The sequence below is a fragment of the Stegodyphus dumicola genome, chromosome X2 (assembly GCF_044657685.1).
Source record: "Stegodyphus dumicola isolate Sdum_Otavi_A_Nest chromosome X2, ASM4465768v1".
NCBI lineage: Eukaryota > Metazoa > Arthropoda > Arachnida > Araneae > Eresidae > Stegodyphus > Stegodyphus dumicola.
In genome coordinates, this window is record NC_140781.1 from 153440845 (window position 1) to 153455574 (window position 14730).

General features: G+C 33.4%; 1 protein-coding gene across 1 annotated transcript in view; it reads right to left on the reverse strand.

Moving 5' to 3' along the window:
- Nucleotides 1-3948: 3948 nt before the first annotated feature.
- The window catches only part of LOC118186996 (uncharacterized), a 66824-nt gene continuing 56042 nt past the window's right edge, over nt 3949-14730 (reverse strand). Inside the window, exons 16-18 of the mRNA XM_035357175.2 lie at nt 14581-14655; nt 9675-9725; nt 3949-4241 (exon numbers count right to left, since the gene is read on the reverse strand). Coding sequence (XP_035213066.2) covers nt 4153-4241; nt 9675-9725; nt 14581-14655 — 215 coding nt within the window. The 3' untranslated portion in view covers nt 3949-4152. The remainder of the gene's footprint in view (nt 4242-9674; nt 9726-14580; nt 14656-14730) is intronic.

The window sequence follows — 14730 nt, forward strand, 5'->3', positions numbered from 1 at the left end:
GGCAGACGTCTGCACAATAGTTTAGTTCCTAATCTCTTGCCGAATAGGTATACAGATCCACCATATTCTAACTATTGGACCCATAAAGGCGGTCAAATGGCTTATCTTCTCATCTTGAATTTCTAAGTAAAATAACTCAGAAAAAAATTTAAAATAAATTATTGTCAGCGTGTTACATAATACAACTTTCCTTTGTGCTACCTAACCTGTATACAGAAAATAAATCTCGAATGGAGTTTGGAAGTGAGTCTGTAGGCAGAGGATACTTCAGAGAATAAAAGATCAGACTTTAAAAGTTTACGGGAGCAAAATTTCACATTATTGCCTGAAATCTGTAGTGATCAAGCAGTGGATCATTGTACAACCTTTCGTTTGGCTACTAAGATTTCACGAAGGACGTGTCAGACGTACATGATTATCGAAAACTAGGAAAACAAAAAATATCAACAGATTAAAAGAAATGTAGTGCTGGCATCAGAGCTGGGCCAACTGGTGCAGCTGCAGAGCGGCAGTGCTAAGGAATGAAAAATTTTAGATATGCCGGGCGGCAAAATGCCTTTAACCTAGTGTGATATTTACCTGCGACTCTAACCTAGTGCCTCTAATCCAGTGCAGCAAAATGCCTCTAAGCTAGTACGAAGTAGAAAGAAAGAAGATCGACAAACAAGAAATCAAAAAATACGAGAAAATATCACAAGCTAAAGAGATTTCACCACTATAAATATGCCGATTTGGACATTTGGATAGAAATGCTGGAGAAGAGAGACGTTTGTGTTCTGTTGATTCCTCCTTGCTTGATGCAACGTTACTGATATGAAAATTTGATGACTAAGGTGAAAGATCTCTACCTGGAATAACAATGTTTGATAAAAAAGGGAATTAAATATTTTGTCTAAAATTTAAATGGTTGTCAAAACAGTGATTCATCCCACGACTCCAAATATTTCAGCATGCACAACCATTGGTAAAATAAGTTATGATCTCTGCCTAGGATTATCAAGGAATTATTAGGAAAGATAGAATTTAATGTGGAAAAAGTGTTCATTAAGCACATTATTGTGAATGGTTTCGAAATCTGTGAAGCATCTGCATGAAAATGCCTGACTTGCTTAGCGATAGAAAGTTAATTTTGATGGAGTTCCGAAGAAAATTGCGACAAGTCTCCTTACCAAGTAAGAGGCTGAAGGTTCTCTTCACCAAAAATAAAATCCTTGTAAAATTCTTCCACAGATTAAAAAAGACCTTTATATGGATTGCAAGGCAAAACAGGTTTCTTCAGCAGTTACTCACGCCATTCAAGGACTGGATAAAAGTAGTACCCTACATGGAAAAGCAAATCTTCCAGGTGGATCCAAACTTTTGTGAACAATGGGGTCACATAGGAATGTAAGCAGATACTGCCTGTAGTAAAATTAACCTGAGAGAAAAAGTATTGGGGAGAACAACTAAGTAAAAATATTGCGTTTTAGATTAACTATTAACTATTAGCTAGTTTTAGATTAACTATAGCATTACGTTTTAGATTAACTTCGTATTCCTATGACCATTACCTGTTCAAAAAGTAACATAATTGGAGTATTAGAAATGGAATTATTTGTAATTTTACGTATTTGTTGCTCTGACGATAAGCCAGCAGTGCACGGTTTGAAATCTATTAAATTTTTATATTCGTAATATCAGAAATTAAATTAGCGATTAATAAAGAAACGTGGCACTGCATGATTTCTATTTCAAATTCCATTTGTATCAAAAAATTAAACTATATTTATTCAAAACAAATCGCATTTCAGGTTTCGAAGAATCGTAAGTAGCTCGCGCAGTTACGATGTCGGAGAGCCGCAGTTTAACCCTGTCTGCTCTATACCATTAACGTCTAATTTTGCTAAGATTGTATCATATATTTTGCTGTCATTTTTTTCAATGTTATCAAGGGATATTTACAATGTATTATCTTTTAATTTCTGAATTTCTTGGTATGATCTGATACTCATTTATTTTGGATGAAAATACTAGTCCTTAGAATTGTACTTCTAAATATTTTTTATTTTAGACGCTTCCTTCAACAGTATAAGAAATTATCTATAAAACGAGAACTTAAACATAATTTTATAATTGCTACATGTAGGTTACACCAAGAAACAGATTCACAATGTGATTATCATCTACTAAATTGTATTGCCTTCCATCAAAACCTTTAATTTTATTAAATTCATTTTCAAATAATAAGGAATCATCTTCGCTAAAATTTTTATTGTCTATAAATCTAGAACTTTCGTTTGTAAATAAATATTCAATATTGTATTTTCAAGTAAATTTTTGACTGTGTCTGTTAGTTCCATTTATTAGGAAAAAAATGTTTTAATTAATTATTTTTTATCGTTCGCACATATGTGAGCTAATAATTTAATATTAATTCTTGTATAATGTATTTTAAGGAAATTTTCCGATACTTGTTTATATAAGTTTGGATTACACCAGTATACTTTATCTTCATATTTATTTAAAAATGTTTTCACTCAAATCTTGATATTTAATTATTTTATACCAATATATTACCTCTTTCAATTCTTCAGTAGTATTTTCCGATAACTTCCGATATCTAGAATGTAATTTAGTATTTAACTTTTTAAAAAATTTTGTAAAATTTTTGATATCTTAAAATATTATCCCAGTGTACTCTATCTTTATATTCACTGATAAAAGATACATAATGTTTTATATCTAGAAATCAAATCCCAATTGACAATATTTTCAAACTTTCTAATAAAATCTTCACTTAAAACACTATTTTTAGTAACCTCATTCCAAATGACATCCACCCATAACCTCTCCCTTCAGTTTCGAAAGAATGAATGCTAAATCCTTTCTTTGGCTGAATTTTTAATCTTAATACATCACCTCTATTAGCATCTGTAAAAAATGATTTATCCTTAGCTAAATCTGTATCCAAAAGCAAAAACATTTGAGCAATTACATTTCGAGCTTCGTTTGAAATGATGCTTTTATAAACCTCCCTCAAATCTACATTCATTTATTAAAAAACATTGTTAGGAGGGTCACAAAAGGTTTCCAGTCTAACACTTCAGATTTTAAATAAGTTTGAATAGTGATATCATCCTTTGCTAGAATATTTAATTTTATCACATCACCTCTTTAACTTGCGTAAAAGAGGATCTATCTTTAGCTAAAGCTGTATACAGAAAAAGAATATTTTGGCCAATTATCGAAACAGTTTCAATAAAAAAAAAGTTTTTCTTGTTGCAAATGCTTTTCTTAATTTGTATAGTACTTAGGAGTACTTTGGTGATAACGAAATTAAGACGTTTTGGCAGTCGAGAACAAATATCTTGGTCGAGTTACGGAGTGGTCGTCTTAGAGAAGAAGATTATAATTATCAGTAGCGATGCTTGTTTATATTCTTAGAAATACTGATAATTTTTTAAGGTGGTCGCCATGACAGGTTTCACTGCATTCTATAAGTAAATTATTTAGTGACTTGCATCTGAATTCATAAGTTGTATTTTTAATAATTTCATATTTTAAAGTTTTTGGTAATTTGTTGCTTTGAAATAGATTAATATAAGTCTATTAATATAAGTCAGAAATTAATAATGCATTAATTCTTAATTGCTGGCATTGGCTGCACTTGCATTAATGGCAAAGATTTTATGGCCTCTATCAGCTTTAGAGTAGTGTGGGCATTCAAATGAAGTTCTTTCAAAACCAATTTCTCCTAGCCTATTAATTCTAAATTAAAGTTTAATTTATTAAATACATTTAACCTGTATCTTCTGGAGTCTAAACTTTCTTTGAGAACTGATGAAACATTTAAAAGAGTTAGAAGATTATTTTCGATTTCCAATTGTATTATTTGGTAGTATTGCGAATCAAGGATTTGCATTTGGATTTTAAAATTTCGCTGTTATATTTTTAGGAAGTAAAATGACATTAAAAAACCACAAAAATTTATTGCTATACGACTTATACAAAAATTGAAGAATCCATCTGAATAAGCTTAAACTTTACAAATGAGAAGATATTCAAACATAAAAATATGAACATTTTCTTAACATATTTGAAGTTTCCGTGACAAAAAGTTCTACACTTCTTTTCCACTTCCTGCAAATGCATCCTTGGAGATGACTTCTGTATTTAATATCTGTGCACGAAAAAGATAAAGGCTGCAAACAAAAACGTTAGAGCCGACACGGACACAAAACTTGCTGCACTGCAAGATATACCTGAAATTAAAGTAAAATTGGAAATTGAAATCTCTTAAAACATTAAAAATCTCACTAATGATAATGCACACCTTAAAAGTGCTCATGCTGAAACATGCAAATATGAAAAAGAAACTAACCTATTTTAAGACTTCGTGGCGTTTTCTAGCAACACATTATTTCAGTTATTTTATAATTTTTTACAAACAATTCAAAATGTCTAAAAGAAAAGTAAAAAAAAAAGTATAGGTTTAGATCGACAGTGGATTGGTAAAGAATTTTTCCTGAGTAGTTTTGGAATACTCTTTTGTTATGTAATTAATAATGCTTATTTATTATATACACTCTTTTGCAAAAAAATCGAAGCACCAAGAATGACTTTTGCGATCGTGACGAAATTTGGTCTGCAAAAACTTCTTGATCGAACATTCAAATGATTAAAGGCAAATGAACAGGAATTGCGATTATAGCGCGCATTTCTAGTTCGCAATTCGTAAAGTATAAAACCAGTAACAGAGACGGAAAATTTATCCTTTTTTGGTTGCTGCCATTGTAATTCCGTAAAGAAGCAACTAAAGATGTCATTACGACGATATCGAAGACCTTACAGACAACTAAACGACTTCGAACGTGGTCGCATTGTAGGGTTGCGTAAAGCTGGGTAGTCATAATGACCAATAGGCCGCCACCTGCAGCGTACAGACACTGCTGTGCAAAGATGTTGGCAGCAGTGGTTGCTACAAGGAAATGGCCGACAAAATGAAGGCTGTGGAAGGTCAAGGATCACAAATGCCTGGCAAGATAGGATGAATGTTCGCCAGGCCCGAACAGTCCGAACGGTACCATTATGGACTATTCAACGCACTACAGCCACGTCTATACCTTCCGTGGTACCATCCACCATCTCACGGCGCTTGTCTGAGGCCGGCTTACGTTCACAGAGGCCTTGAAGACGTTTACCTTTGACCCTACAATATCGACGGATTCGTCTGGAATGGTGTCGCAGTCGATCATCATGGTTGCCATCAGACTGGCATCGTATAGTGTTCAGCGATGAATCCCGCTTCATTCTTGAAGCAGATGACCACCGTATTCGTGTCTGGAGAGGACGAGGCCTGCGGTGCCAATCAGCCTCGGTTTTACAAAGGCATACGGCCATAACCCTTGGTGTGATGGTGTGGGGCTCTATTTCTTAGACAGCAGGTCATCTTTAGTTATCCTCCGTACATCTTTAAAAGCTCAACGATATGTTGATACCATCCTGAATTACCCTTCATGGAACGCCATCTTGGGGCCATTTTCCAACAAGATAATGCCAGGCCACATACCGCTCGCATATCTCTGGTACATACCGTGCGGTTGATAATCGCACGCATATACTCGCATATACCGTGCGGTTGATAATCGCACGCATATACTCGCATATACCGTGCGGTTGATAATCTTCCTTGGCCAGCAAGGTCACCAGACTTTTCACCAATCGAACATGTCTGAGGCATGGTAGGCTGCCAGATTCGGGCACCACAAAATATCGCAGATCTGGAGCGACAGCTGATGAATGCCTGGCAGAATGTGTCGCAGAATGACATTAGGAACCTGTACCACTTCTTGCCTCGACGAATTCAAGCATGTATTATCGTCAGAGGCGGTTCGACCGACTAATAATTTGGACACTCAATGGGTAATTGTGAGCTATGAACAGGTACTATGACCTTGATTTTTCAATCATTTTATTATCTGTGTATGAGATATACACATATTCAATTTCATCAAAGACAACCCCTTCCTTCCTGGTACTTTGAAATTTTTTTGCAAACCATGTAATTACATGTGTTTATTTACTATTACTTCATTATTAAATATTTTATTCTAGGGACCTTTGTTTCTTTACCTTTATTTCAGAGCGATTTTATGCATACGAGTCATAATAAATTGCAGCTATATGCATGCATGTCATAAGGCTAAGACGTTTGAAAAGTACTGCCATAAAATGGTTTTGACTATAAACTAAAATTTCCTCTAGTGGAGAAAAAGTTCAGATCATTGAAATGTTAGCTTACACTTTATTATACTACAACGAATGAATGAAAAATGTGCTTTTCAAAGATGAACACTGAGGTGAAATTTACTGAAGGCTTTCTTAGGGCTTCAATGACGACAAAGTCTATATTTTTGTTTCTCTATTTAGATTTCATAAGCCAGCTCTAAGGCGATTCCTTTCGTTTTGTGTGCAAAAAGGAATTAGCTTTAGTACGCATTTAAAATTAACTCTCTGGAAACTGAAGAATATTTTTCTTTTCCAAACTTTCAATTCTTCAATATTTGCGTTATAACTGGGTCTTTCCATGAAAAATATTTAGTAAAAGTATCATTATTATAATCATAGGTTGAATTCGTAGCATTTAGTTTCTGGTGATCTCTTAAAATCCAATATTTCTGTTTTATTCCTTTATCAATATCTTATAATATTTTGAAAAGATTCTAAATAAGTAAACAGAAAGAGAGAAAGTTATATATAAACGCACAGTTTCAGATAACAGACTGACCAAATAAAAATGGCAAAAAGATCCGAAACAAGTTCGAACCTCTCTGAAACACTGGTGAATGAAATACTAATAGCGTCATACTATGGCAGGAATATGTACGCCCGATTATCAGGTGTACGGAGCCCTTGAATGTAGGGGACTGTCATGAACTGTACATGATAATCCCTGCGGAAAATTTAATCAAATAACTGCTTAAATTACTAGTTTAAAGCTGTTTCATCTTATTTCCTCCACCAGGAGAATTTTGAAAATGGGAAGAAAGGTAAGTTTAATTTAAATTTTGGGTTTTTATAAATAATAAACTTGACAAATTTCGTTGCTTTTACTTAATTCTGAAAAACTTTGATAACTTCATTTATTTGGTTAAAAAATTACGCATTCTTCTTTTTCTTATCAGCAATATTATTGCTAAAATGACATAATATTACAGACGCAAAGCAGTGCCCTGTTTAAAATTGATTTAATTTTATTGAATATAATTTGACAGCTTCTTGTTACAAAACTTTTATTATCTTTATTTAAGTAACTGTAAAAATAGCAATGTTTATAAGGTAAGTAAGAAAATAAGAGGAGACATCCTGTCGAAGAATTGAACCAACCTGGAGGGATGTTACATCAAATTGTGACAAATATTTTCCAACGAAAAATAAGCATCAGATAGCATGATATCATGCTTTCTTAAAACACAATATTTGCCTTTTCACGTATGAATTATAGGGGTTTCATTACTATCCAAAAGGTGCATATTCAGAACGCACAAACAAAAGTCTTTTTAAACTATATGTCTTTGAAAGGGAAATTTCTTTATAATTGTAACAAAAAATATGTTACAACTTTGTAACATTAAAGAGTGTAAATACTATTGCGTTTTACGTACGTTTTTATATATGAACACTGTATAAAATGTTAGATATTATATTTTAAAAATTCTCTCATCCCGCTTTTCTAATGATGAACCTGGTTTTGTAAAATATTTTACCTCCTTTTGAGAAATTTTACAATTGGAAATATATGTTTAGGACAGTGGTTCTCAACCAGAGAAATCACAGTTTCAGGAGGGAATACGTTCAGCCTTTTATTTAGCTGTTACGTATTTACTTTTAGTACATAAATATGAAAAACTACATTTATTGAAGTTTTGGCATTTACCAATATTTTTTATACTTTTTGTTTTTTAATTTATAAAACACGCTAAAAAGAATCTAAATCTGAACAAATGCATACAGTGTATAATTTTCACGTTTGGGAAAGGAAGGGGAAAATAATCTTCTAGTAATGATTAAAATTTAGACATAAGGCAAAAAAGGTTGAGAACCGCTGGTCTAAGATCAATATTTAAGGAAATAATACTTGTTTTCGGATTTATCGAACACAATTGCATGCCCGTGGTCTGAAGCTTAAAGGTAATGAACCCTTAAAATTTTTAAGACTTGGACGGAAACCTTTTTAAATTAAAAAGTTAATGCTGATAACTTTTGTTTCAAGAAAAATATTAATTTAAATCATTTCTCAAGTTAATATTCTGGAAAAAAAAGTTAAATTCAATATTTATTTGTTACGTTTTTTGAAGTTCTGCAGAAAATGTGTTAAATTATTTCTTGTGTGGCATTTCATGCTACTTTAAAGGAAGCTAAAATAATAAATGGAACAAAATGGGATAATTTCAGATCCATTCATTTTAGCAGGTATGTACCTTTATGAACCGCATGGTGGGTTGCTTAACCAGCGGTAATATTTTTTTAAATACAATCACAGTCTGAAGCAGATATCGTTGGGATATGTCACATATGTTTCAGAAATCAGCAACTTAAATTTTTAAACTACATTGAGAGTATATAATAGAATTTTTCCGAATGACACTGAGAATACACCTTCTATTAAAATCTACCTGCATACATTTAATACGCATGCAAAGAAAACTGAGCTACACTGATAAACTCTGTATTCTAATGTCCTTGAGGAGTTGGAAAAAGGATTAGAATTTGAACTCCAATTATGTTATAAGGTTCGTTAAAATTGCATGAGAATATCGCATAGCGCAATATTAGAAGTACCGTATTCTCATTAAGCGCCAATTTTAAATTGAACTTTCTGCTTTGATACTGCAAACTGTCTGAAAAGATGTGCTTGAGATGTAACCTGTAGCGTTACATCTTCGTTCCGAGGTTGCTCGTATTATAGACCTAAGAGAAATGGTTTTGTCCCATAGGAATAATGAGGTTGTTCAGTGTCGATAGGAGTAAAGTTTGAAGAAAAAACCATTTGGCCGCAACAATGGTGTCGGTATCATCCTTTCAAACTCATTTGCCATTCTCCATGCATCTTGTAGTATCCCGGCAGTCTACATCAATGAACAGGGCGGGAATTCAAAATTGTAGATAGATAAATGCATTTTGTAGCATCCGATGTTATCATTCGGACATAACTTGCGGAATATATCGCAGAAAAATTAAAAATAGTCATGTTATAGGAACACAGTACTTCTCAGTATACATAGCAGTAGCAAAAATGGTTGCTAAATTTTAGTTATTAATAAAAAATGAATTAAAATTACGGAGCTCTTCTTTAGTGTGCTTGAAACATTTATTTTTATTACCAATCTTTTTATTACACTTAAAGCGATTTAAATATCTGAATTCTATAATGTGCCTCCTATTGATATGAAGTCTGTTCACCCTTGCTTTTATGTGGCAGGCTTTATGTCAGTTCTTCACAATACTAAATGCCATGCTTCATAATATTTTTTTTTCATAATATAGAAGATTTGGATAACTGCATTTATGAAAAAAGGTACCATGTCTCAGAATTTAATGTGCTTTACATTTTAAGAAAATTCAAAATTGAGGTCGAAACAGAAGTAAAATTCTGATTACAGATGCACAAGCAAATCTTATCTGGTATTTCTTACCTTCATGCTGGAATTCAACTTTGATATCTTTTGCTGTGCTGCATCCGAAGTCTGGGAAAGAAAAAAAAAATATCAATATTACATGCAGGAAACAGAGAAACCTTATCACTATAAGGTGTCCCTAACATTTTTAGGCTTTCTAATAGTGACAATCAGCAAAAAATCAACTTTCCATATGTACTGGTGTTTCAAAGAGATGGAAACATTTTTAAAAGATGGTAGAACGCACAAAATGAAAAATTATTTCTCTTTTTTTGATCGCGGAGTACATTATTGATTTGAAACAGTGAAGGAAATAAAAGGCGTTTTCCAGGGAAATAACAGCGTTTTTTTTCGCGCACACCGCCGTTCGGCTACTCTTTGACCCAGACACATATTGAGCTTCCATGCTGCGAGTTGTTTGAAGTGCAGTGAAGAATACTTAATTTACACACGTGAACCCCGCGATGATGAAAAAGCTTGCTGCTTGCGATGTAATTTGAACCATCATACAAACTATCGTGGATACTCTTAATTCCCCAAACCCAGGAGCTTCAGAAGAGCTTATTTTGTAAGAAAACAACGAAGACTCTGGGCTGAATATTGAATATAAACTTCAGAGTCTTTCAGCTGATGACGCAAAAGGAAAGACTGAAACATCTAAGTATAACGAAGATCAACGGAAGAAAATGTTTCCACTTCTGATATTACATCTGCAACTAATGATGCATTTTCCATGTTCGCAGATCCAAAGTTATGCAAGTTGCTTTCTGAAATTCTTCATCTTATAGAGAAGTGCAGAAGAAGGAGAGTTTTCTTGCCAACCCAAGATTGGCAGTCGGAGAATAGAATTTATGTAAAGATTCAATAAAAACTGATTTTACTTTTTTATGTTCTAGATTTGAGTTATAAACTGAAGTTAACTTCCTTAACTGTACTTATGGAAATTGCTTCCTGAAGAACCTTCCCCCTTTATATGGTTTGTTTAGAGTTATATGATCTGATTTTGCTGTTGGCTGATTTTACTGTCATTGGCTTTTGACATTACTTGGTCTTCAGTAATTACCATTACTTTATCTAAAATATTTTGATGTCATTAGCTCCCGGATGAACTTTTATTTATGGTAGGATATCAAAGAGTATACTCAATTTAAAATTAGAATGGGGCATAGGATGATATCCCTCATGCATTTCACTTTTATTAAATAATCATATCCAATACTACCCTTTCTTACTTGTCTTAAAAGATAAGTAATTTTCATAGAAGACTTTTCTAAGGATGCAAGATTTTTATTCCTCCTTGCCGCGTGCCTCCGTGGTCTAGTTGGTAAGTTCCGACGAAGGCAATGCATATTTCTCGTGTCTCATGCTTCGATAAACCTTATGACTCTACACGGAAATTCTATCATAGTGAAGTATTAGGAAAACCAGGTTTAGAAGAGGAATGCTAACACAGTACGGTTTCGAGTTGAACGAAAGTATGACAAAAAAGTTTAGTTACAAATTACACGTGAGCATTAGATCTCTCGCTTGTTAGATGAGCTGATTCACTAAGGCGATAATTAATTTATCGGAAGATAGTAAGTTATTTTGTAGAGTCATTAGGTTAATTGGAAGCAGAAAAGATGAAAAATATGCAACCGCCTTCGCCGGGAATCGAACCACGGGCCTCTGGAATACCGGCCCAGCGTGCTACCGTTACACCACGAAGGCACGCTAGGAAAGTGGGAGAAATACCTTATATACTCCCCTTTTTAAAGGGCGACTAGGGTTTTAGGGGACCTAGTCGCCAAATCCTGGGTGCGGAGAATCATCATCCACAACCCTTTTAGTTCGGGCGACACTTGTAGAGTCATTAGGTTAATTGGAAGTAGAAAACATGAAAAATATGCAACCGCCTTCACCGGGAATCGAACCACGGACCTCTGGAATACCGGCCCAGCGTGCTACCGTTACACCACGAAGGCATGCTAGGAAAGTGGGAGAAATACCTTATAATTTTAATAGTTTTTGATCATTGTCAGAAATTAACGTGTTGTTCTAAAACACAGAGAGCTTTTATCATTATATTAACATTTTTGAAGTGTCGACATTTAAAGAGGAAATGAAAATATTTTTTTAAAAAAAGGCTAATGAATTAATACAATTTTTGCATTCATATGAATGCCTTTTTTAATTGAGTATTTTTCATAGCGGAATAATTCAATGCATTTTTAAACAAATATACAGCAAATGCTCTTGAGAAAATAGGAGTAAATTCTTACTGTTTTCTGCATTCTATAAAACAACTTTGTCTTCTGTTTTAATGATGCTGTAATTTGTGATAATTTGTAACATTGTGTATTATAAATGTCTTTACATGTACCAGTGTAAAAGCTATTTTTCGAGGGTGACTGAATAAATGTTATACTCAGAACTCTGTTAGATTATTAAATCCACTACATATGAAAAGTCAACTACTCAGAAACTTGAAAACTTTGTAATCTAAGCAGGAAACTTAGAAAAAAAATGATACTTAACCTCAACAGAATTCAACTAGCGCTCAACATGTTCGTTATTATGTGATGACAGCTAAGAGAGTAAGTAATAAGAGTAAAAATGGTTCTTTGCTTCAGAGTTACTTTTTGTGTAATATCTTGTGAAACTAGTCAAGAACATCACCAATAACTTTAATTTTATACTTACAGATCAAACTGATTTGAACGTATTATGATAGGGAAATATGAAAATAGCACTTTAGAAGAGATTGTGTTGGATCCTGATAATCTAAATTAATGGTGAAATAAAAGTTATAACATTATAAAAGAAGATAATGGCTATTTTCTTGTTTTTTCTCATGCGTTGTATTAATACTCGTCAGGGTTCTTTAAAACGTTTATCACAAAGTTATTTCTTTCATTACGCAGACAGCCCATGTGTGCTTTATTATAATTGATTAAATAAATGACATGAAACAAATTCTTCTGAAATATGTTTCTTAAGCAACATCTACTAATTACTGACTTCCATGAAAATTTTAAAAGCTGTAATTGTAGTTGAATCTGCGATTCTTTATTGACGTGCTGTAGGTAATTAGAACATAAGAAAATCACATTGTAAAATTTATTTCTCTTGCTGTCCAGTATATACTTAAGTTAAACCTGTCTCAGATTTTCCGCTCTCTATATTAACATGAAATTATGTATTATTCAAAACATCAGTAAGACTACTTGATTTGAGCGGTTTCAGGGTCTATATTGGGGGATGCCTTGCTTGCCAAGTATTTATTTAAAAAGCTCTGTAATTTCTAAAGAGATTTAGATTCTAATATAATATACTTAATTTACAAGGATTATGAATTTTAATATAATACACTAATTTTAAATCTTCCAAACGAAATACAATCTCTAGCCCAGCAGGTCTATTAATGTCGTTTTAGCATTTTGCGTTGAAAACTTTAAATGCCGGTGGTTCACTTTTCACACTGTTGTCATCAAATATTAAAGCCCTTTATTATATTTAAAGAAATTAAATAATGATGAATCTGCATAAATGTATGCATGTTTCTCACACTGTGATAAAACGACGGTACCTAGAGCCATCAAATTTTGAATAACGTACGTTTCCACCCGAATATGGGCATCTGGAAGCCCAAATTTGGGATTTGGAATTTGTTTTATTATTTGTCTCATATTTTGTAAAACTTTAACGAATTTTTAATTAACAAACTCAATGATTTCAAAGTGAGGAATGGCAAGACTGTACGGGGGGGGGAATTATCTCCAGCACGCGAGGCTGTGTATCGGAAATTCTAAAGATATGCACATTTAAAAATTATTTTGCAATATTGCTCTTGAACTGAATTTTATGATTTAAGTGCGAAGAACATGATATTTAATAAATAAAGGTAACCCACAAAACGTTAAAAAAACGCCCCTTTGGGAGTAATGTAAATTTATTTTTATTTTACGAAATCTGCAGAAGATTTAAGTTAGAGAGTGTGAAGTTAAACAATATACGTTAAAGTTTCTCTAGAGGATTAGTGCACATTTCATATAACTTATTCTGATATGAGATCGACTCATTCTCGAATACTCAACAAAGTATAGGTAATTTATGTGTAATTTTTGTTAATCGAAATTTGACTTGAACAAATTTTCGTAATTTCTTAGAAATACGAGTTCATACTAATATGAGTCTTAACAATAATTAGCCAAGCAGATTTACATGAAGAGTGAATTTATTTAACAGACAAGCTAAAACAGAACATATATTTTATTGATCTGTAGATTCATTAGGGTTTTTAAATGCTGGAGAAGAGAAAAAGGAGCAAGTTCCTCGCCAGGACTCGAACCTGGACCTCTCGAATACGCTCCGAGTGTGCTAACCGTTACACCTCGAAGGCATGCAGAAAAGAGGGAGAAAATGTGTTATATACTCTTTTTTTTAAGGGCGACTGGGGATTAGGGGACCAATCGCCGAATCCTGTTGGTGGAGAATCATCATCCGCCACTTTTTAGCTCGGGCTCCACTGTATTTTGATGCTAGAGCAGTGGAAAATGCGCAGTGCCCTCCCCGGGATTCGAATTTGGACTCTCGAATACGCGCCGAGTATGCTAATTGTTACACCACGGAGGCATGCAGAAAGGAGGCAGAAAATACCTTATAGATCTTTTGCAGGTACTTACATATTTTGCTTCGCTGAATGGGCACCAAAATAACTTACTTGTAGTTTGTGTTGCACGAGTATCTGTTCATTCAGTGCTAAAAATGTGGCAAGCATCTCTTCACAGAATATAAGAGGCAAATGCTTCACCCAGAAAAGAACTTATTTTTAGGTTTTTCAGTGCGTTGAAAAGTAATTCATTTATTGCTTTCTTTTATGACTAGTACGGAATGAAATAATCTAGAAGGTATAGATAAGGAATAAAAAGTCGTTACTACTTACTTTCGCAAAGGTTCGAGCCTGATTTCTTTCCTTCGACAAAGAAATAAAAAGGATCACAATTGTGTTCATTTCGACCTGGAAAATAATTATAAAAACGTGTAAGCATCCAACTCAAATTCTGAGGCATTTTCTTCTCTCATGATATCTATC